The sequence below is a fragment of the Filicampus tigris genome, chromosome 4, assembly GCF_054856515.1.
Source record: "Filicampus tigris isolate MCC_2025a chromosome 4, RoL_Ftig_1.0, whole genome shotgun sequence".
Taxonomy (NCBI): domain Eukaryota; kingdom Metazoa; phylum Chordata; class Actinopteri; order Syngnathiformes; family Syngnathidae; genus Filicampus; species Filicampus tigris.
Genome location: NC_141220.1, coordinates 28,674,512 through 28,697,011, shown reverse-complemented (window position 1 = coordinate 28,697,011; position 22,500 = coordinate 28,674,512). Strand labels below are relative to the sequence as shown.

At 46.5% G+C, this 22,500-nt stretch overlaps 4 protein-coding genes across 7 annotated transcripts; 2 read left to right on the top strand and 2 right to left on the bottom strand.

Annotated features, from left to right (window-relative positions):
- Positions 1-116: 116 nt before the first annotated feature.
- LOC147149321 (nuclear factor of activated T-cells, cytoplasmic 3-like) lies at positions 117-10,478 on the top strand. Of its 3 annotated transcripts, XM_086028080.1 has the most exons (14): positions 117-936; positions 1,141-1,220; positions 1,316-1,445; positions 1,548-1,605; positions 3,187-3,472; positions 4,319-4,663; positions 5,483-5,869; positions 6,252-6,414; positions 7,041-7,246; positions 7,836-8,008; positions 8,076-8,216; positions 9,059-9,117; positions 9,216-9,555; positions 10,193-10,478. In XM_086028080.1, the coding sequence occupies exons 5-14, from the start codon at positions 3,222-3,224 to the stop codon at positions 10,318-10,320; spliced, it is 2,193 nt and encodes a 730-aa protein (XP_085884206.1). In that variant the 5' UTR covers positions 117-936; positions 1,141-1,220; positions 1,316-1,445; positions 1,548-1,605; positions 3,187-3,221; the 3' UTR covers positions 10,321-10,478. The 3 variants fall into 3 exon arrangements, with proteins under 3 accessions (XP_085884206.1, XP_085884205.1, XP_085884207.1); XM_086028079.1 differs by having other exon boundaries at positions 1,316-1,605; XM_086028081.1 differs by lacking the exon at positions 10,193-10,478 and having other exon boundaries at positions 1,316-1,605; positions 9,221-9,404.
- pdcd2l (programmed cell death 2-like) lies at positions 10,063-12,655 on the bottom strand. The gene is made up of 2 exons (XM_086028084.1): positions 12,066-12,655; positions 10,063-11,469 (listed from the first exon to the last, which is right to left on the bottom strand). Exons 1-2 carry the CDS (start codon positions 12,526-12,528, stop codon positions 10,859-10,861), a joined length of 1,074 nt encoding a protein of 357 aa, XP_085884210.1. The 5' UTR covers positions 12,529-12,655; the 3' UTR covers positions 10,063-10,858.
- Positions 12,656-13,062: 407 nt separating this feature from the next.
- Positions 13,063-16,725, bottom strand: immp2l (inner mitochondrial membrane peptidase subunit 2). 2 transcript variants are annotated; one of them, XM_086028085.1, is made up of 6 exons: positions 16,643-16,725; positions 15,613-15,776; positions 15,440-15,543; positions 14,987-15,052; positions 13,980-14,082; positions 13,063-13,489 (listed from the first exon to the last, which is right to left on the bottom strand). In XM_086028085.1, the coding sequence occupies exons 1-6, from the start codon at positions 16,683-16,685 to the stop codon at positions 13,352-13,354; spliced, it is 618 nt and encodes a 205-aa protein (XP_085884211.1). In that variant the 5' UTR covers positions 16,686-16,725; the 3' UTR covers positions 13,063-13,351. The 2 variants fall into 2 exon arrangements, with proteins under 2 accessions (XP_085884211.1, XP_085884212.1); XM_086028086.1 differs by lacking the exon at positions 16,643-16,725 and adding an exon at positions 16,422-16,623.
- A 150-nt stretch (positions 16,726-16,875) lies between these two features.
- Positions 16,876-21,976, top strand: znf277 (zinc finger protein 277). The gene is made up of 12 exons (XM_086028373.1): positions 16,876-16,964; positions 17,566-17,803; positions 17,891-17,979; positions 18,056-18,138; positions 18,283-18,374; positions 19,289-19,399; positions 19,475-19,607; positions 20,391-20,458; positions 20,532-20,628; positions 20,793-20,835; positions 20,908-21,082; positions 21,675-21,976. The coding sequence occupies exons 1-12, from the start codon at positions 16,922-16,924 to the stop codon at positions 21,853-21,855; spliced, it is 1,353 nt and encodes a 450-aa protein (XP_085884499.1). The 5' UTR covers positions 16,876-16,921; the 3' UTR covers positions 21,856-21,976.
- Positions 21,977-22,500: the final 524 nt, after the last annotated feature.

Below are 22,500 nucleotides of genomic sequence, written 5' to 3'. Positions count from 1 at the left end.
GTTCTTTTACTTTTCTTTATTAGCAAAAGAAGCTAATGATATAATCATACAGACGAAGGAGAGAAGTGTTGCATTCAACTCAATCCTTCTCAAATAATGAGGCGGCACATCTGACCCCCAGGGAACATGCTTTTATTTTATTTTATTTAAAATGTTTTTCCACCTTGGGCTGCACAAGAATGAAGTGTAATTGCGCATAGCACACAGCTGTAGCTATGAAGTGCAGTGAAGAAATCCCTAAGAGACGACACGGAAAAATATTTAACACTGATGAAAAGGAGGGTAGAGAGTAAAAAACGTTCATGATTCTTTATTGAAAGTTGATCTATATTTTTTTCTCTTGTTTCGCTTTAATGTTAAGGATACAATGTTATGCAGAGGTGTACGGATAATTTTATAGACAAATGATACTATTTATAGTTACAGTGGAGAGTTTGGAGAGTGCTTCTTCCTGGGGGGCGTGGCAAAATAACACTGGTTCAAGCCAACATGTTAATTAACGTTAATTGTCTTTTGATTTCAATTAAGTTTGAATCAAAAGACTGTCCAAATTCACCGGCTGGGTCCACCAAAGGGCGCATTTTCAGACACATGACTTCCTCACTTCTGGCACGACTCGACCGCACGTGATGTCCAAATTCACATCAAACCCGTCCAAATTCGCCACCGTTTATGCGGTCCATGGAGGCTTTATGCGGAGGAGAATTTGAAGCCGTCGAAGGACTCGAATTGTCTTGAATTTGGAGAACACGTGCGGTCGGTTCGCACCGGAAGTGGCGTCATATGGCCGAATATGTATCCTTCGGAGGATACATCCTGTGAATTTGGATACAGTTAAGCAAAGTCCTGAGCCGAAAACACGCTGATCCCTGACGTCACTGCCGGCTGGTCACGGTGCGTTCGGTGCGTCGGGACTTCTCACTTACTACGTACCTCGTGAGTATAAGCGGTTCAGTTATATATGGATGTGACCCAAGACAGAATTAAAAGTGCAGCAATCGAACTTCATACTTGATCTATTGATTGAATTGAATCGAAGTTGAATTACGGAATACAAGAATAATAACTAATTTTGTTTGGAGCGAAAATGTCAAATGTCGTGCACAATATCCATACACGTGTATTAACGTCCAAACTAAGGTGGCTCGTGTAGCTGGACAAAGTTGTACTTGATTCCACTTTGAATCCTCCAACGTTTGGCAGCAAGGCCGACGACACAGGTATTTGAGCTGACCGAGGCGACGTGAAGGCGGCGTCAGCAGCTCAGCGCGAGGAGTGCAAATGAACTCTTGCTTGTTGTGTTTGAACATAACAGGACAAGTCGACCAGTTCGCAGTCTCCTCCGACCTCAAATAGTCGCCACAACCAACAAAAAGTGGACTTTGAACAACTTGGAAGGCTGTAAACTGATCGACGTGCGGAGTTTTCTGAAGCGATCGAGACAGGTCGACTTAGACGACAGACCGACAAACTCTTCTTTCTTTTTTATTGTATTTTTTTTAAATTTATTTTTGTGGGAACTTTTGACTTCGATGTCCTTCTCAAAGTGCACGGAGGAGCTGGACTTCGGACTCGTCTTCGAAGAGGACAGCGGACAAAATGAAGGTTAGTCTGGTCGGGCTCCTGTTTGCAACTCGTTTGCCTTCCACGTCAAGATAACGTCAATCTCCTCAAATTGGGCCGGATGTTGCAAATGTGACGTGACGGTCAGGAAACAAATGCGAACAACAGTGCTCATTTGACACATTCCACAATCCGTTTAACGCGTTACTTTTAATGAGTTTTCTTTTTTTTTTTTATCGGAATATGTGTTGCTGAATGCACAGTGCTCAACTCTCGGAACACGTTGGCCAAGTATGCTTACGATTTATTTTGAAATGGACAAGCGGAAGCGCGTATGGCTGGTGACGATTTTGTGACACGTCCAGCTGTCAGCTGTTGAATTCTGCTCCATTTTTAAATTGGGACTTAGAAAAAAAAAGTTTGGCTTGCACAAGTAGTCTTACGAGTTGTAGAATGCAGTGCTTGTCTTACTTGACAAATTGATTGCTCAGTGAACTTTTCTTGTACATCTTGTGACATTTGTTTGTACACCGGTTTGTAAAGATTATGTATTAAAGTGAGCACGGAGACAAAAGCAAACTAAAACTTGCTGATTTGGCTCCAAAAAGTCAAAACTTATCATTGATAGTTTCAATTGTGTTCAATAAGTGTGATCAACTTTCGTCAGATGGGACTCTCAAATGTAAGAAAAAACAAAAAAGCACAACGCCAAGTAGTAAGGCCGGACCCTTTGTGTAGGACCGTGTCAAATTATATTTTAATTATACTATTCTACTTTTATACCTACTTTATTCTTTAGTTACTTTCAACCTTAAAGAGCCATTCACAGAGAAAAAAATGGAAGCCACAAAAAATGGAAGCCACAAAAGCCTTTTGACATAATCACTGCATATATCGTTTTCCCCCCTTCCTTTGGTTGTTTTTATACGTAAAAAAAAAAGCTTGGTGTGTTGGATTTATTAAATCAATTAACTGCTACAGAAAACACAGAAAAGACCCTTGGTTGAAGCTTTTAAATATTTCTAACTTGTAACGCAGCTAAGGATGAAATAATGAAGCTTGCAGTCATTGTCGCCAAACTGTCCACCAGCGATGCGTACCGTGCAAGGTGGGTATGCCTCAACATACTGTATCACCTCTAGGAACCTGGTTACTTCTTGATTGCTAACTCTTAACTTTGACATTTTTATTAATTATGATAAAGCACAATGTAGTGTATGTGCACCCTCAAAAGCTTATACAGGCTTGCACCGAGTCCATGTCGCTCAACGTGTGGGTGTGAGTAACTTGGCAAATTCTCGACAAAGATGGCAAGCTATGGCTAACTCCCAGTCAGAGGATTTTTTTTTTCGTATTCAATTTGAGGCGATCCAGTCAGAGCGAAGCTTGTCGATTTAAAAAATAAATAAATAAATAAATAAAATAAAATAAAAAAAAAAAAAAAAAATGGTGTCATGGGACGGCTAAGGCCATTTGACCCAGCCCCAGTTTGTCACCGCACTACTTGTGTTCGATTGTCACCAGGATGACATCACGTATGTAAATGTCGCTACCCGCTAAGCAAGCCACAAGTTTGCCATGCAAATGTTGACGTCAAATGAGACGGGTGCCGCCTCCTGCCAGGTCTCCATCATCACGTGAGGACGCCGCCCTGGGCCATGCGGGGCCCTCCCCCCTGCGGGCAATACGCGGGGGCGGCTCACGGCTCCCAGGCGAGCCCGCAGGCGAGCCCGCAGGCGTTGCACTGTCCCAGCATCCAGATCACGGCGATCGCAGCCACCAACGGCAACGACGGCGGCAGCCGTGTCGAGTTGGGCGCGGAGGGCGGCTACCTGGAGGCGGCGTGGCCCAGAGACCAGCTATACCTCCCTGTGGACCCGTGCTACCGCGACGCCACCTTCTGCCCAAGGTTGTTAGGCATTCAACCGCCGCATACAGGCAGGATTTTTTCTGAATGTGTTCAATATTTGTTTTTTCCCCTATTGCACTTCATTGGTCATCAATTATAAGTGGCGATTCGCTATTTGCACGTCCCTATCCCCTGCAAACAGCGAGGATCTAAAGTATATCCATTTTAGAGAGTGAATTAAATTGGTCTTTTTTTTTTTTTTTTTTTTAATATTAAAGCGGAAGTCAACCCAAACATACTTTTTTCAAGAATATGTTTCATGCAGGCCCACTAGTTGAAACAAGGCATTCTGATAAATATTGCGTTTTGTAGAACAAGAGTTAATCCACCTGTTTTAAGCCATGTCCGGGGGCGGCCATTTTGCCACTTCTGTCAACTGAAAATGACATCACAGTGTCTCAGGGCTCAGGTAACGACCAATCAAAGCTCACATGACTTCTGACGCTGAGCTATGATTGGTTGTTATCTGAGCCCTGAGCATTTATGATGTCATTTTCAGTCGACAAAATGGCCGCCGCCTGAGATGGCTAAAAAGCGGGTAGATTTTGCTGCTTAACTCATATTCCACAAACACAATATTTCTCAGAATGCCTTGTCTCAACTAGTGGAACTGCACAGAACATATTCTGGAAGACAATATGTTTGGGTTGACTTGCAGAAGAAAAAATGCCTGCAGTGCAAAGGGCAGGTGCTTAAGCACCACCTATTGGCTTGGTGTGCTTGTCTTCCCCGTATCACAAAACAAAACATAAAATGAGTTAAGCCACTCTGAAATGAATGAAAACTAATTTGAAAAGTGGAATGGAAGTCAAATGTGAAAGTCTTGTCACGTTTGTTGTGCGGCAGCCCCTGCAGCAGCCTGTCGTCCCGCAGCTGGATGTCGGACCTGTCGTCCTGCGACTCGTTCTCGCACGCCGTCGACGAGGACGCTGACGGCGATCTGCGTGATGCCGCCCTGCTGCTGGCGCTGGGCTCGTCCGGCGGCGGTGGAGGAGGGGGAGGAGGAGGAGGAGGAGGAGGAGGAGGAGGAGGAGGAGGAGCCTTCGGCGTGGAGCTGTGGCAGCAGAAGTACCAGAACGGCCAGAGCGCGGCCTCCTTCAGCCCAGCGCTGTCGCCTTACCAGTCTCCCCAGCACTCGCCTCGCGCCAGCGTCACCGAGGACACGTGGATGAGCCGCCGCCCTTCCTCCAGGTCGCCACGGTTACCGCTGACACCTTTTGAACGCTGTATTGTTTATCAAACTGATTCCCAAACATGATGTCGCCGGAAACCATCCAATTTCACTTCGTTGGTCCAAGATCAAAATCATTTCCCACGCATGTTCTAGTTGCGATATTAGAACCCTTTGAGAAATGGATACTTGACCACAAACAGTGAGCAACACCTAGACAGAGATTAGAAAAATGACTCTTCTTTATCCTCTGCCAAAAACCACTACTTTTATCACAGTTCGTTGAGTCACTGAGAGGAGTGGTGACTCTTATTCATTTGGGTCTGTATTATCGGGTCTGCCCCCCGGTGGCCACACCAGAAGGAGCAGCGCAATGAATTGAATTGCAGCATTAAATCACGATGCACAATTCTTTACGTATGTTTTTAGAAAATGCAATATAATGTCGCAGTGGTGGCAGGTAGTAAAAAATGACCCTGAGTTTATGATGGCACCGGTAGACGACTTCCTGTTTTCCCTTTGTTTTATTTTCATGTATTTTCACGGTAATTTGGACTTAACTCCTGCGTTAGTCTCTGCGACGTACACAACTCGTTCGACTTCTTCTCCAAGAACTGGAACGGTAACAAATGAAAGGCTTTTCCAGGAGTGTGGTCACAGAATTAATAAAATCCATTTCTAATTCATTAAAATTTTTGACCAGTGCCTGTAAAATTGGATCATTTTGATGATTGATCACGGCCAAAGTTGGATCAGTCAAAAAAAACCTTTATTGAAACAGAAAATGAAAACAGGTTGATGAAGTTAACACGGTCCGTCCGTCCGTGTCGCCCGCACAGGCCGTGCTCCCGTCCCACGTCGCCGTGTGGGAAGCGTCGTCACGGCAACGCCGACGCCTTCTCCCGCTCGCCCTCCCCTCAGCGCTCGCCCAGCGTCACCGCGGGCGCGTGCCCGCGAGGCGGCGCGACGGACGACACCTGGGCGGGACTCCCCGGACACTCCCTCCACGAGCTGGACGTCCCGTCCAAGACCAGGAGGACGTCCGCGACGCAGCTGGGCGTCCTGGTGGGAGATTCGCCGCTGGAGGAAGTGAGTGGCGGCGGGGCGCCCTCGCCGGACGAGGAGTCACGTGACGGCGGCGGCGGCGGCCTGGCTGAGCTCTTCCTGCAGGTGCCCACCCACTTCAGCTGGACTGCGCCCAAACCTGGAGCCGCGCCCCTTTTCAGGTACCAATTCTCTTTGATGTCATTCATACTTAACTCCCATTCGTGGACAGACAGGGGGTTGAAACATGGTGACACAGGAAGCAGAAAAAGAAGGAGAAACATAACTAAACAGGAGGTAGAAAGAAAACTCGACAGGAAGTTGAAACACTATCAGACGGGAAGTAGGGACACTGTCAGACAGGAAGTGGAAACTTGACTCGATAGGAAGTAGTCATATGGCAACACGGGAAGTAGAAACCTGATAAGACAGTCAGAGGAAACACGGCCAGACGGGAAGTACAAATTTGACTAAACGGGAAGTAGAACCACCATGCGGCCAGACAGGAAGTAGAGGCATGCCAAGAGAGGAAGTGGAGTGATTCCTGGAGGCCACTTCCCTCAGAGCGTCGTCTCCTCCCCCTCTGGATTTTCCTCTCCCGAGCCACTTCGGGCCCAACCGGCTGAGCGTGGAGGCGGAGCCCCGGCCGTACCACCGCGCTCACTACGAGACCGAGGGCAGCCGAGGAGCCATCAAGGCCAGCGACGGAGGACACCCCAGAGTCAAGGTGAGGACCGGGGCACCGGCAAGGAACAATCGTGAATGCTTGCCAGCCAGCTTTAATGTAAATGCTCACAACCGCTCGATACCTCTCCTGTGATTGGTCGACAAGCTGTGATGTCACATTGTGATTTCGTATTGTCGCAGAGAAAGGCCGGGCTGCTGTTTTTTGGGGGGCATCCTTGGCTGTGTTCCTCAGTGGGTGTGTGCGTGTGCGTGTGCGTGTGCGTGTGTGTTGGGGGGTGATAACTGACACCGTGCGAAAATTCTATTCCGGGTGTGACTTTACTGAGCCCACAAAGAAGGACAAAGCTCCCCAGCAAACAACGCACGCAGTCACGTCCCAGCATGCAAACGCTACGGACATTTTTCCATCATTTCTATATTTCTATTTACACGGGATATTGTGTAATCTAAACGGGCCACCAAGTACAATTCATCAACGGATGGATTCGTAAATTGTATTTGGTGTTACATTTACACAGACCCGCCCGCGCTTGGGATGGCACACAGCGGACCGCGTGGAGCAATTGTCAACATGACCTCTCTTTGGGCTCACGGAACAAAATGACATTCGTGAGCCACATTTGTGTAATCGGAATATTAACGTTTCCGCTGGGATTTTGTGCGCAGCTGAGCGGTCCGTGCTGGCGCCCCCCCGCCAGCCTGCTGCTGTTCATGGGCACGGCGGACGAGCGCCACCCCCTCCGCCCGCACTCCTTCTACCAAGTGCACCACGTGACAGGCAAGACGGTGAGCACGGCCTGCCAGGAGAAGACGCTGGACGGGACCAAAGTCCTGGAGATCCCCCTGACGCCCGACAAGGACATGAGTGCCACGTAAGACGATATTACAATCACAAGAAATGAAAAGCGCCTTTCGTTTCAATTGGTCCCCTTTTGCATCTTTTGTCCAATTAAAAAAAAAAAAAATAGATGTAGTAGTTAATTGTGTTGTGCAAAATTGGCTCGTGCGGTAATGCAAGGTACATAAACATACAGTATATATAAAGATTCCTCAATATATTTGAAAATAAATGTATGTTCTGCATTTTTGTAGGTGAGTAAGACCTACGCACTACAAAAATTCAAAACATACCCTACCCGGTAGTCGACCATTTTGACTTGGTCATTTTATAAGCAGCTCGCATGCTGGAAAAGTGTGAGCACCCCTGTTGTAGAGTCACCTAATGTTGTATTATACATACGTGCAGAGAAACAAATGCTTTTTACGTTTTTTTTTGGGGGGGGGGTGTATCGTTCATTGGAAAGTACGACTCCTGTCAAGAAAATAGAGTGTCAAAGTGCTGCTGAGACAAACGTAGTAAAGTCAGACGTCAACAATGAAATGACAAGATGTTGAAAAGACCCCCCAAAAAATGACGGCTGTTGAAAAAGTCTGTTTTGTGTGGCGCTTGGTGTTGGTCAGCATCGACTGCGCGGGAATCCTGAAGCTGCGCAACGCCGACATCGAGCTGAAGAAAGGCGAGACGGACGTGGGCAGGAAGAACACGCGCGTGCGCGTGGCCTTCCGGGTGGCCGTGCCGCGCTCGGACGGGTGGACGCTGTGGCTCCAGACGTCCTCGCTTGCCATCGAGTGCTGTGAGTGCCGCCTCGGCGCCTTCCCGCCGTCCGCTTTCTGTTGACGCCGCGCCGTCACGTCTTGCAGCGCAGCGTTCGGGTCAGGACCTCCCTCACGTGGACGGCTTTGCGCCCTCAAGTTGCCGGCAGGAAGGAGGACAGCGGCTGCTCATCCTGGGCTCCAACTTGTCCACTCGCTCCAGGGTGGTCTTCTTGGAGAAAAGTCCCGGTGAGCTCTCGTCATCATCGTCGTCTCACTATTCTCTTTTTCCTCAACGTTTATCATTTGATGTCGATTCTGTTATTTGCCGCAATAAAATTCCAATAACTTAAAACTTAAAACAAAGTTATGAATAACAGTCAGAACATCTGTTCAACACTTTTTTTACCTTTTACTATTTGTTTAACTTAAAGAGGAAGTCAACCCAAACATATTTATTTCAAGACTATGTTCCCAGCAATACGGCATTCTGATTCATTTTGAGTTTGTGGAATATAAGTTAAGCAGCAAAATGCACTTGTGTTTAGCCATCTCTGGGGGCGGCCATTTTGTCTTCTGTCGACTGAAAATGACATCACAACTGCTCACGGCTCAGATTCAGAAAACAGGTCAGCCGTGATTGGTCGTCGTGAGCAGTTGTGATGTCATTTTCAGTCGACAGAAGACAAAATGGCCGCCCCCAGAGATGGCTAAACACAAGTGCATTTTGCTGCTTAACTTATATTCCACAAACTCAAAATGAATCAGAATGCCGTGTTTCAACTAGTGGGCCTGCTGGGAACATATTCTTGAAAAAAATGTGTTTGGGTTGACTTCCAAAAAACTCTCCACAAACGACAACATCCAGTCCACTTCTTCTGATGACTGCAGAGCAGCTTTATTCTGAAAGGCCTCTTCTCAAGCCACGCACTAAACTCGTCACGTGAAGACGTTTCTTTTTTTTTTTTCTTGCTTTTTGCTGGATTGAATCATCCAAAGTTTCGTCAAAGGGGTTCGCTCACACTTGTGTTGGCAAAGCGGGACGCGAGTCAATGAGCTCGCCGTGTCCTAACTTACTCACTTCCTGCCAGATGGGCGTGTCCTTTGGGAGTCGGACGCCACAGTTGTGCCTGAAGCGAGCAGCAGCAGTGTAAGTGGCCTTCAAAGCATATGGACGCCCACTAAATCCTCCAGCCCACCTGATCGGGTTTATGCGTGTCCCTGTCTCTGTGTGTGTGTGTGTGTCAGTCCAGCCTCACAGTGGACATTCCGGCGTACGAGCGTGACACGAGCGTTCCGGTGCGCGTGATCTTCTACGTGTCCAACGGCAAAAGACGACAAAGTGCTCAGCAGAGCTTCACGTACCTGCCGGGAGCGCTCCAAAAGTCGGCGCCTCTTGCCACCCTCGTCAAACGGGAGCCCCGGGAGGCAGGGCCGGCGTCCTGCCGCGGCGGGGCCCTCCGTCAGCCCCTCGGTGAGCCGGCATGGCATCGCGGGTGGGCGCAGGGGCCGGACATCAAACGCGAAGCGGAGGACGCGACCGTGGCGGCGTCCCTGCAGGAACTCCAGGAGATCACGCTAGATGACGGTAAGACCCCATCCTGCTCGTCATCTCAGTGTGTGACGTGTCAGTGGAAATGATGTTACGTCCGCTAACTTGCTTACGCCCACCGGAATTTACATTGCAACACAAGTTGATTCAAATTCAGACAGTTAACGTGACTTTTCCGTTGCTCGGATCGATGGCGGGCGGGCGCTCGCCAGGTGACGTTAGCTCCCTAGCTAGCTTTGGATGTTTTGCTAACTTTGTACAGGCTGTACCCCAGTCTTGATTCCTTACCAAAGTGTAAAAAAAAAAGTTTAAAAAGTCATACAGTTCCCATTTTGATGTGATCAATTTCACGTTGTTTATACATCTTATAATGTGAGATGTATCACGTTATAATGTGAAATTTATAGTATCCTTTTTTTCTGGACTGGCAGCAATAATTTCCAGTTTTGATAAACTTATGTCAAAACGTGATAACGTTCAAGCAAGACTGTTTTCAAACATGTTGTTTGCTTTTTCTACGAACAAAGGGGAAGAAAACACAAATGAGATTTTTGGTGGAAACAATTCCAAATTTTATTTGAAGCCCAAGGTTCTGTTTTGTCGCCTGTGACTTTCCATCACCATGACAACCGTGTGTGTGTGTGTGTGTGTGTGTGTGTGTGCGCGCGCCCAGTCAACGAGATCATCGGCAGGGATGCGTGCAGCCAGAGTGGCGCCGACCAGCCGGACCCGTACCGCCAGAGCGACTGGGACTCCAAATGCGGTGACGCCGTTTTTCCCTTCTGCGGCGGGCCGCGCTAGCTCGGCTGGCCAAACGCTTGCAACTTTTCTAAATCTATTTTTCTACTTCACTTCCTGTTTGTGCGCCTCCGATGTGTGTCATGCGACTGCTGTGTTGAGAGATAAAAGCATTGTTTTAGCAAAAATACAGCCATTACGATTTGCACGTCTGCATGCAACACACTGCGGTTCAAAGGCCGTTTCCATTTTGCTGTTGGAATGAAAAACTGAAATAAGGTCAGAAAAGCCAAAGCTGGCTTACACCTTCAGGTGACGGGATTGCCACATGAACTTCGAGGCACAGGCGACTTCACGCTGCACAACCTCAAATTTTGCTCGTAGCTCCAGACAAAAAATATATACTTTTTATAATCTGCCACATGGTGGCTTGTTTCCAAAAACTCCCAAATCAAGGCGCCACTGTAATCCCTGCAAGCGTTTCTATTAGCAGATGATGACTTCTGCACCATTCCTGGGAAATCAAACTGTCACATCAGCGTCGGGCTATTTTTCGAACAGGGCCTTGTCGTGAACCGGCGAGCAGTCCCCCACCTGTGGTTCATTTAAAGAGCTGATGGTCCGGGTCCATCTGGACGAAGCAGACCTCGCGGACGGGCCGCCGCTCCGAGGACGTCCAGCAGCTGCGGGCGCAGGTGTAGACCAGCACGGTCCCGAAGTCAGGCCGCGACCGGTCGCCCGCTGCTCCCGCGTCCTTCCAGCTCAGCTGACTGACCAGCGCCGGCATGAGCTGCAGCTCGAACGTCAGCGGGCCGCCGCAGTTCGCGCACGGCGAGGCCGCAAGCCTCTCGTCAGCCGGAGGTTCTGAGATGAAGAGCGGTCGCCCGCCGCGGCAATAGCGCAGGATCTGCTGCGGGCACATCGAGATCCTCTTGCAGAACCTGGAGAAGGAACGGTCGCCGTGACGCGCTCGACTCTTCTCGTACTTCTCGCCGCCGCCGTCGTCGTCGGGCTGGCCCGCGACCGCTCCCTCCCTCCGCTCGTAGTCCCTCAACAGTTGCTCGGCATGCGACCGCTGCTCCTCGTCGTCTTCGCCCCACGCGTCCTGCTCGTCCACCACGCTAATGAACAATGGTTGCAGGACGGGAACATCCGGCGGAGGCTCTGCCAGATGGAGGGCGTCTAGTCGGCTGCTCATGACGTCCTCTGGAACTACAATGATGACAACTTCAAAAAAATAAATAAAATAGGCACACAGACAAATGGTGGACTGGTCACCGATGTGAGGACACATTCGGGCAGTTTGTCTTCAATGAAGCTAAAACCCGACATTTGCAAATTAACCTAATCGCCGGTTTTATTTGGGAACAAAGCCCCCATATTCGCAGAAACCCCCAGTCATTCGCTTTTTTTTTTTTGCATAGCCCCCCCCAAAAAATATCTGCACGTATTTTCTAGCCCAAGTCTGTACAAATATACAACAGCTAAAAGAATTCAGTGTTTAAAAAAATAAGTTCACGTCTCTAAATATGTGTAAAAAAAAAACCCAAAAAACTTTAACATCTTTGAAAAACGTAGTTACTTAACATCTCAAAACAATTGCGTCAAACTGTAAAGAGAAAAACAGTGTAAAAATTAGTTTGTGGTTGGAATCGCTGACGGAGGCCTGTTTAAAATCAGAGACGGCGGCCGCCTATGGGCGGCTACAATTATGTACAGGTGTACTGTATACTATTTTTCCGCCCCCTGGCGGCCGTCAAAGGTGACTCCGTAGTAAACAAACTCCGGTTGTAGTGTCGTCTCATTACCTTTTTCTTCCTCCGGGACGGGCTTGGGGATGTCTTTCTCCTCCTCTTCGTCCTCGGCCATGCCCCAGTCATCGGCGGAATCACACCAGTCACTAGCCGGCAGAGGAGCCTCCTTCGTCGGCTCGGACTCACCAGACTTCCGCGCCGCTCTACCGTCGACCTCCAAGCTCTGCGAGCGCAGCGCCGTCCAGCTATCCGGCAGCCCGCCGCAGCCGGCGGCCAGGCAGGCGAACAGCTGGAGACTGCGGTGGTAGGGCGATTCCGCCAGGGGGCAGTACACCTGCACCACGTGGACCAGCGGGGCCGAGCAGCGCTCACAGCTGGGAAACGCTCGGGGGAGGCCGGGTACGACGTCCGGAAGGCCGCCCACCTTGTTGGTGAGGAAGGACGAGCGATACTTGGAGTCGTCCAGCTCGCCGTCACAAAGGCCCAGAAGAGTCGACTCCCGGCCGGGAGACGACATCGTCACACGGACAGGTTGAGGCACGCCGCTGCGGAGCACCGGCTCAAGTCTGCCGTCAAACGACTTCTTCGCTTTGCGAGCACTGCTGGTGATCGTAGACTGACGCCATCTACAGTACACGAGCGGCACTTAAGGAAGTACAGTCAAGTACTTGGGTGCCGTCCGAATTACGATGCGAACCTTACATTTTTGCATCAGCAAAATCAAACTGAATTTAAAAAAGACGTAAAAAGTGTAAGTGTAAAGCAACTCTGTATGACCAAAAAAACATCTAAAACAAATGTGAAAAAAAATCAACATCTTAAAAAAAAACATAACTCCAAAATTCATCCCCAACAAAAGTTGTTAAAAAAAAGCTACGAAAAAAACACTGTAAAGAATGTGTAAATTAATTCAATGTAAATATGAATATTTACATGGCAAGTCAATTTGTGGTTCATGCGCACCCAAATTTTCAGGTTAGGGTGCCACTGTGCTTGTGTGTTCTGTGCTCAGCTTCAAAAAATTCAGTGTAAAAAAAGAATTCAGAGCCAATTTTTGTTACATGAGTGATCGTCATTTATTGTCAATAAAAGTGAGGTTAAGCAGCGTATAAAATGGATGGAAGTCAACACGATGCTGATCAAACGTGATCTTTTGTTACCATTCTGATAAAAACAAGTCACTTTGGCGATGCAACAAAAGCTTCTCCCTCGAAGAAACAAACAAGTAGACGCTAATGAAGTCTGGTCGTACCAAATGATGACAACTTGACAGCCAGCGTGAGCACAGAGCCTCCCGCCAGCAGGAGGCGCTCGAAGTACACGCCTAATTCATGATGCATTCACTGCTCGTCGTCATGGTGGTGGTCATTGGTGATGAGCGGCTCTCGGTTTGACGGGAGATAGGCTCGGATGCACTGCCAGCGGCCAGGAGGCCAAATGATGTGTGACGCCCGGGCGTGGAGGAGCGCCAGCGACACCTCGCCAGTCCAACACAAGACATAAATTCAACACCACGAAGTCATGTCATCAAGACCGCGACGTGTCCAAAACAGGCCGTAGCCATCGCTGCACTTTCACGCTGACCTTTAACCCTCCTGCTAGATTCGTTTCTCGGGAGCAACAATAATGTTCCTGGGTCAGTTTGACCCAGGCGGGTTGTGTACAATTACATATATATATATTTTTAAACCAATACATTACCTCGCTGTATCGCAGTTCCTCGTTTTGATTGAATTTGAATTTTATGAATTTTGAGGAGACGCTTTCATTGTAGTACCACGTTCTGCCACAAAAGACCGAGTGGCAGCACTGAGCTCTACCGGTGGAAGGCCCGTGAAAAGTGAAAAGCCATAAATAATACCCATCATAATTGCATTGACAAGTTTGTTTTTTTTCCCCCACTGTAATTGATGTTGTTGTTTGACCCAGGAGTTTGAACAGGAGGGTCCATGTGGCTGTTTTGCTTACCGGGCCAAAGGTGTTGCTATCCAGACTGTGGCCGTGGTGGTCCCCCTCGATCCACAAGTGACCGTCGGGAACGCGCACGAGTCGCTTCTTGTAACTCAGAGTCCTGCGCCAAAACAAAGTTCATCAACATATACGCTCAAAAATGAACTTCACATGCTGGCATGTTCGCCAGGCAAGCATTTGCATTTGTAAGACCCCTGGAATATTTGCCCAAAGTCACAAGACGCTGTTTCTTCCTAAAATTAGTCCGTTGAAATTTATTTTGGTTTTAGTGATGTAATTTTAATGAAGTTTATTCACTGTAAATAAAAACTGAGAAAGAATAGCAAAAAAAAACCAACACAAATTTAAAATGTATTTTATTAAATAAGTGGCAAATTTATTATGAATGAAAAAAGAAATATTTATAATGCTTTTATAAATACATAACAGTTTGTTTGTAAATATTTTTAAATGTCCATCCATTATCCAATCCGCTGGAGTCTATCCCAGCTGTCTTCGGGCAGTAGGCAGGGTACAACCTGAACTGGTTGCCAACCAATCGCACTTTAAAATGTATTTTTTAATTGCGAAGCATATTGAGTTAACGTGTGTATGAAATGCGCTTTATAAATAAAGCTGCCTTGCCATTACAAAAACATTTGATCAAATAATATATATATTGTAAAAAGTAAATTTATTTCACAACTACATTTAATATAAAAACGAATGTTAAGTTGAATTGTAAATTTACACAAATACATTTAAAAATATATCTATTTTTTATTTTTTATTATAATTAACAAAAAATAATATAATTCAAATGAGAATTACTAACTAGTGTTTTTTTTCAAATAAGAATTTGAACATAAGTTCGCCCTGCCCTTTGTGAGCCCGTGAGGGTCACATGACTGCACACATGCGGCTTTTGACAGAAAGTGACCTTCCGTTCCACTATCAACGCTAATTATGCTAAGCTATCTTAGCATCCAAGAACAGAAAGGAAGTGTGCTTTCCAGGGCGACTACCTGATAAAGTCTCCCTCCAGGCCGATGACGCGCTTGATGATCTTCTGCTCGGGATTCCTGGGAGACCTGAGAGGACACACAGCAAGCCAGTCACAACAAAATGACGTACGGACCCGTTTGACAAAGAAGCAGAGAAACCACTGACCATTGTTCCACTCCATTAGTCAGTAATATTTATTCCACACAGTTTTTTATGTAATTCGATATCTACTTGGCATATTTTTTTTTGTCACTATTTTTGCATGTATAGAACAAATCAATTGAGTTTACATTATTTCCTATGTGAAACTTTGCTTCGGATTTTGAACAATTTGGTTTTAGTTCAACTTTCTGGAATGGATTAATTACAGAAATGGAGGTTCTACTGTATAGACAAACAAGTGTTTACAATCTAAAGTCTTCAGTCAGCTAACATGCTAACACGCCATCACCACATGTTTGGAGAGGACTCACATGATGGACACAATGTCTCCTCTCTGGACGTGGTATTTCCTGACACTCCAGCGGTTCAGCAGAACCACGTCACACTCGGATGCTCCTTCCGGGTTCAGGAATGGCTGCAATAACAAACGCATTTCCTGTTTTTTGTCAGGTTGGTGTCATTTTTTGGAAAGGGTGGGGGTCACCTGCATGGATGCGCCCTCCACCCTGGCCACGTAGGCCACGCGGTCCAGGACGGTGACGGTGACGGGCGCGGCCACAAAGAAGCCACTCACGAAGGCGCGCAGGTAGCGCCGCCCCCATGTGGCCCCTTGAGCCATGCTCACCGGGACAGGAGGCAGACAGCAAGCTGGGGGGGGGGGTTAGCACAGGAAGTGACATCACACTCAGTCCAAGCACAGAAACACTTTTCCTCAATGTTTGTTGATGTTTTCAAATAATCATTAGGGTGATTGTCGAAAAGTTCGTGCCTACATTTCAAATCTACAAATGTCCAGAGAACAGTTTTTGCACCCAAGCCAGAGTCACTTGACTTTGAGTCCAAATTTCATATTGCAACAATGCATTAAGAAGCCTATAATCTTTTTCAATAAGACAGACTCAAAATGTTATATTGGGAAGAAAGCACAATGGTAAACCTCTCAAGGTGATGCACATAAAAGTGCTGATCACTACTGGCTGTGTTGGGAGATTACAGTTGATCAGCTGCGAATAGCTATCGGTCGACAAATCCACAACAAGCAAAAGACCAAACAAGAATAGATGGACAGTGAAATGGAAAAAGAACATTGCTGCATGTTCAAAGTTTGCAAAACAAAGCCTGGTGATATTTTTCCTCAAAATATTCACATGCTACTTCTAAACGTTCCCAACACACTTTAAATGTATACAATATGAATAATTAATATGATTAATTATTAAATTAATAATTAGTTAATTAACTTAATGTACACATAATAAAGGTACGGAAAACTGTTTGTTTTATTTTTTTGACCTCAACTTCATGAGTGTCCATTCATTGTGTCCTAGGAGCTAGCAGCTAGCCGCGTGGCTAACGAGAGCAGATAAGGATATTTAAAAAATAACAAATAACGGATAACTGAAAACGACGCAGATATGATTTACTCCCAGTGGTGTCAACTTTGACAGCAAAAGAAACTCAATGACAACTAACTTGTATACTGAGCTAAGCGATGCTAATGCTAACACACTCACCGGCATGAGCTTCAACTTCCTGATTGCTGTGGAGGAAGTACATTCAGGGTCCTAAAGTCCGTCCTAAACATGTGTGCCTTCGCATTCTCGCAATTTTGTGTCTTAAATAAAGAAAATAATAATAATCACAAAATGTATTCATACTACATACAATACATTAGTTGGACGATAGCGATATTTATTTTATTTTATTTTATTTTACAAGACTGACAGTCAGTGACGTCTTTAATCATGTGCATTGTGCATCCTCTGATTGGCCAATTCTGTGCTGTTTTGGTCATGTGGTGTAGCAAGATGGCTGCCAGCGACGGTGGCGATGAAGGTTTGTTCAACTTATAAAAGTCCCTTTAAGCGTTTTTTTTATCCTTCCTGGGGTCTTCTTGGGAAAAAGTCAACTCGTGAGATAGTTGGGTAGCAAAACCATCAGAGACCCTTCTACAACGCTTCTGTTTTCGACGTATTTAGCTGCTAGTGTTAGGACAAGCTAACTGTTTAGCGTTTCCCAGAATGTGTGTAAACATTAGCGAATATGGGCAGGCTTTGTTTGTTACCTCATCATGTAATTATATCACATTGTACAGTTTGTTATTTTTGCTTATGCCTGCCACCAACTCGGCATTGCAAATGAGAATCTCTTCAGTTGCCTTTCGTGGATAAAAAATAGCTGGGGAAAGAAATCCAAACTGGGAAGCCTTCAGTAGACACGAGAAATAACCAGCACTTGAGCGATAAAATGTACATGCCACTGCACAGTTCGAATACAATACAACCAGGTTGGCGGCTGCTAAGAAGTGCCAGTCTGTTTTTCTTCTGATATTGTTTATGCTCACAGCAGCGCAGAGTTTTATGATGTTTTAATTAATAGACCAGAATAATTCGATTTTACAAGTGCAAAGAACTGGTTTTCTAACGTGTGGTCTCAGGTATGGACCACATCCTGGAGCCACTGTGTTTCCCAGAGCACCCCCATGCTCCTCATCCCGGCGATCCCGACGGCGACTGCCGTCCTCCGGGCCCACACTGTGGTGGCACAGAGACGCTGTCGTGTCTCTTCTGCTCAGAGTCGCTCCCTGTGACGCACACGGACGTCCTCCTCAAACATCTCCTGCTGCAGCACAAGTTGGTCATCGCTGATGTCAAACTCATTGCAGGCCTCCCAAAGTAAAGATGCGGTTTTAGTAATGCCGTACTGACTTTATATCCATTTTTATGTATCTGTTGAACATTTCTATCAATTCCTGTGTGCAGGTACCTGCTGTACTGGAAAGGCCGATTCTTGGAGCAGCCAATCACTGATTTCTGCAGTGAGATCAAGACCAACTCCACCGGGCCCGTCGGTGAGTACATAAAGGTGTGCGTGTGTGGGTGCATGTGTGACATGTGACATCACATGAACGGCTAATGACCCTCCAGAGAAACAGGAGCGTTACTTTCTGCTGTGCGACGTCCTTCCGGAGGACCGCGCCCTGCGAGAGAAGCTCCAGCAGAAGCGTCTGGTGAGAACCACCGCAATGTCTTTGGGCTCCTCCACTTTTTCTTCTGTGGCGTCTATGTCTCATTGATGACATGCTTTGGCTTATCATCATCCTCTGGGATGTCTCTCTGAGCGCATGATTATTCCTCCTCGTTTGCGTGCTCAGGAGGAGGTGCTTGAGCAGCAGCAGAAGGAGCGAGAAGATCGCAGCTTCCATCGCGTGTGCATGTTCTGCAACGACGAGTTCACTGGGAACAGGTCAGATGCCACGTGACGCATAAGACTGCCAAACTAAACCTCAAACAATGAGAATTACACCTTGTGCATTTGAAACAACCATCTAGCATACAATGGGGAAACAGCATAGCCACACGGGCTGGGCTAGCAATTAGCATCAATGTGGCGGTGTTGTAGCACAGAAGTATTTTGTAGTACAACTTAAGTACGGCTGCTCTTCAAATCTTGAGCTTATTTATCTGTGGCAGAGTCCACACATGAAGATGAAAACAAACAATTTTGGTCGTTCTGTGACTGCGACATGCTCGGATAATCGCAACACACACACACACACACACGCACACCCACACACACACACACACACACACACACACACACACCAAGACTTTGTTCCAGCGCCGATCTGGAAACAAAGCCAACATCTGGTGTGATCTAACGCCATCTAAGAAAAACCAAGAAGCACAAAGATAGCAGCAGCCCGGTAATACAAGACTCAACATCGAGGAGGACGGCACAAGAGGAAGGAAATGATGCGAAAAAAGGTTGAGCCAGACAGTTAAAAACTTGGCGTTCAATAAGCACTTACAGGCTTCCCACAGCTCCACGAGCTGGTCCTGCTTTTTTGCCGTCCACCGGACTTTGTTTTTTAGGTGTGTGAACCGTGTTACTTTATTGTTATGCTTTTATTTTGAAGGCCTGATTTTCCAGGCATCCTACTTAGTTGCACCTGCGTTTCCTGAGTGCTTACGAAGGGATCGTAAGCAGCAGTGTCGTAGAACATCAAAGTTGTCGAGAAAGACTTGCTTTGGGAAACATTTCTTGCCGTCTGGGGAAACCACTTTCATACAAAAATACGTATTCTCATTATTTTGAGAAACTACTGACATGATTGAATTGACTGAGATGATGACACCGCCGTCATGACTTGTTCGCAGGTCGGCTCTCCTGAACCACATGGCCCACGAGCACGCCTTCAGCATCGGGCTTCCCGACAACATTGTCTACTGCAACGAGCTTCTGGATACGCTGCAGAGCAAAGTGGACAAGTCCGTCCGCACGCTCGGCATGCTTTTCGTTTTTTTTTACGATGACGCCGTGGACTTATTGTCTGCCTGTGTCAGCCTGCAGTGTTTGTACTGCGAGAAGACGTTCAAGGACAAGATGACGCTTAAGGATCACATGAGGAAGAAAGCGCACCGCCGCATCAACGCCAGCAACCGACAATACGACCGATTCTACATCATCAACTACCTGGTAGCCGCAGCGTCCGTCACCTCATGGCCAGTTTCCGGCTCGGCCGTTTGCAATAATCTGCGTTACACTCATTAGGGTATGGAAAATGTAGTCTTCAATTATCCCTATTTCAAGGGGGAAAAAACTCAATCTCAGCTCTGTATTACTGCTGACAAAGCTAAATGGTTAAGGTAGGATGTAAAAAAGTCTATTGCACGACATTCTTACATGTGAGTAAAAAAGTTGATACATTTTGGTTAAAAACATTTAACCAGATGTGCAACAATTGATTGATTGACAACTAACTATTTTGACAATCAGTTAATTGTTTAGAGACCTTGTTTAACATCAAATTGTCCAAATCCTGAAATAGCAGCCTTCCAACAATAACATTCTGATTTCTGCCACGCCCAATAGAAGCAGACTGATTATCTTTGTGTTTGTTCAAAATAAGACATTTGCAAACAGCTGCTTTTATTTTGGAAAACAATGATCAGCGGTTTTGCCGATTTTCTGAAGGATGTCACAGACCAAACCAGTCGCTGAATCATTATCAATTTATGTTTGTGCACATATGCACCGTCAATATTAAGTTTTATTTAACATATAAATACATATATATTTAATTTGAAATGTATTTTTATGTGTGCAAACTCAGTTGAACTTTTTTGTGTAACTTCCTGTTGTGGGCCATGTTTAATTTTATTCTTGGTGTATGAGGGGGGTATTTCAATGACTCCCCCCTGAAGTGTGCTGATCATGTGACTTCCTGCCACAGCTGATGTGTAGTCGTCCCCCCGACAGGAGCTGGGGAAGACATGGGAGGAAGTGCAGAGCGAAGACGACCGCGAGCTGCTGGACGACAAAGACGAGTAGGTGGACAAGTCGCCGCTGGGCGGCCGGTCCGTCTGGGGCGTTTGTCTGACGGCGTTTGTCTCTCGGCAGCGACTGGTCCGACTGGCGTGCTTGTCCCATGTCTGCCGTCTGCCTGTTCTGCGATCTTCGGGGCGACACCATGGACGATATCTACGCTCACATGAAGGTACTTTGCGCTCGCTCACGCTTGGAAAAAGCCAGACGGCAAGTTTGGGAGTTTTCCAGAAAACGTGAAGCCCTATTTGCAAAAGATGCGGCTCGGGTCTCAAGGCACCGCCGTACTTTCATTGTGGATGTCCCGACATTTTTGTCCATGTTTGTTTGTTCCAGGAAGCCCACGGCTTCGATCTCCAACATCTAAGGGCGGAGCTCAGTAAGTCTGTCACCACCATGCACCCGCGTGCAGGGCACTGTCTTAACCTGCGCTGCTCTTCCTCCCGCTCAGACCTGAAGTTCTACCAGCAGGTCAAACTGGTCAACTTCATCCGCCGTCAGATCCATCAGAACCGCTGCCACGCCTGCCAGGACAGGTTTGGCTGCAGGGCCGACGTGCTGCGACATCTGCGGGAGCGACGGCACGCCATGGCGCTGCCGCCCGCCCGCACCTGGAACCAACCGCAGTGAGTCTCCGCCTGGCCTCAAAATACAACACAATCACTTCGACCCCCGACTGTCAAACCCATTTCAGTTCATTGAACTGACAGAAATCAGTTCCAACCCCCCAAACGGCACGTTTGTTTTGCATCCTGCTTTTAGTAAAGATGAATAGCAAGGTATTGCATGAAAGACATTGTAAAGGCATCAATTGGGCTGCACTTATTGAATATGTTTACGATCGATTATTGCATCAATAGACTCCCGCGGTGCCTAGAGACATGAGTTGAATTTGTTCTTTGAGCATGCTCATAACTCAAATGTCAAATAATCTGTGAAGTGAAGTGAATCCTTTAAGCCGCAACCACATAAACTATTTCCTTATTTTTTTTAAATAAGGAAAATAGCCTTCTCTTAATAAAAAACAAACACTAATAACATCGATGATCATTTTGACAATGGGAAGAGTTGAATGAAGTGGCTGGGGAGGGGCAAGTCTGGGCTGTACCTGCAACCGTCCCCGGATAAGCGGTAGAAATCGGATGATTATTTTGATCATTGATTAGTGGCTTCGAGACCTTGTTCAACTTGAAATTGTCTAAATCCTCCAAATTTCAGGTATTACTTCCCCACCTACGAGAACGACGCCCTGTTGTGCGCGCTACCCGACAGCGACGGCGAGGAGAGCGACGGGCGAGCGGGGGAAGACGGCGTCCCCGTCATCGCCGAGGATATGTTGGACGCCAGGCTTGTCAAGGAGAACAGCGTTCTCAGGAATTTGCTCAAAAACGCCACATAGAAACTCAACGCACGAACGTCATTTGCTCGACCCCAAACTCGACACTTTTGGACACTTTTTCATCATGACATCATGCCTCAGCTGTCTTAACATAATAAATGGATTTATATTTGTCTCATAAGTTTGCATGTGCGCTTTGTCACCTGTTGGTGTTTTGGCTCATGAAGATGTATGGAAACGCGTTGCTGCCACACGAGAACAACAACAAAAAAGTTCAATATCACGTTATAACGTGATAAGTTCAGCATCGGGCAAAACAAAGCAATTCCTTCCAATTGATGTCAGCTAGTGGCCAGAATCCTTTTTGTATATTTTGAATCAAAGTTACTAGCTACATACTTACGCTAATCTTCTTTAATAAAATATTCCAAAAATAAGGCCAGGTGTTTAAAAACATTTTTAATACAATACAACTTCATTTATATAGCGCATTTCACAGCAGCTACAGCTTTAACAAAGCTCTTTACATACAACAACAAAATAGCAATAATATAAGAAGTGAAAGCAATAAATGAACACAAGATACATTTATGAAGAAGTGTCTGGGTTTGTAAAAAAAAAAAAGCTAAAAACCGTGCACGACTAGTGGACATCTCTGCAACTGTTGTGAATATCAGTAACCCCGCTAACGTGAAAGGCAAAAGT

What these genes read in the sequence shown, in the direction of transcription:
- immp2l (XM_086028085.1), bottom strand. Translation starts at nt 16,685, where the DNA reads ATGTACTTCCTCCACAGCAATCAGGAAGTTGAAGCTCATGCCG. An exon ending in CTGGAGGGAGACTTTATCAG is followed by an intron (nt 14,083 to 14,986) that starts GTAGTCGCCCTG and finishes GTTTTGGCGCAG; the next exon opens with GACTCTGAGTTACAAGAAGC. An exon ending in ATAGCAACACCTTTGGCCCG is followed by an intron (nt 13,490 to 13,979) that starts GTAAGCAAAACA and finishes TGGACTGGCGAG; the next exon opens with GTGTCGCTGGCGCTCCTCCA.
- pdcd2l (XM_086028084.1), bottom strand. Translation starts at nt 12,528, where the DNA reads ATGTCGTCTCCCGGCCGGGAGTCGACTCTTCTGGGCCTTTGTGACGGC. An exon ending in CGTCCCGGAGGAAGAAAAAG is followed by an intron (nt 11,470 to 12,065) that starts GTAATGAGACGA and finishes TCATCATTGTAG; the next exon opens with TTCCAGAGGACGTCATGAGC.
- znf277 (XM_086028373.1), top strand. Translation starts at nt 16,922, where the DNA reads ATGTGGTGTAGCAAGATGGCTGCCAGCGACGGTGGCGATGAAG. An exon ending in CTGCTGGACGACAAAGACGA is followed by an intron (nt 20,459 to 20,531) that starts GTAGGTGGACAA and finishes GTCTCTCGGCAG; the next exon opens with CGACTGGTCCGACTGGCGTG. An exon ending in ACATCTAAGGGCGGAGCTCA is followed by an intron (nt 20,836 to 20,907) that starts GTAAGTCTGTCA and finishes CCTCCCGCTCAG; the next exon opens with ACCTGAAGTTCTACCAGCAG.
- LOC147149321 (XM_086028079.1), top strand. Translation starts at nt 1,533, where the DNA reads ATGTCCTTCTCAAAGTGCACGGAGGAGCTGGACTTCGGACTCGTCTTC. An exon ending in GGACAGCGGACAAAATGAAG is followed by an intron (nt 1,606 to 3,186) that starts GTTAGTCTGGTC and finishes GCCTCCTGCCAG; the next exon opens with GTCTCCATCATCACGTGAGG. An exon ending in CTTCTTGGAGAAAAGTCCCG is followed by an intron (nt 8,217 to 9,058) that starts GTGAGCTCTCGT and finishes ACTTCCTGCCAG; the next exon opens with ATGGGCGTGTCCTTTGGGAG.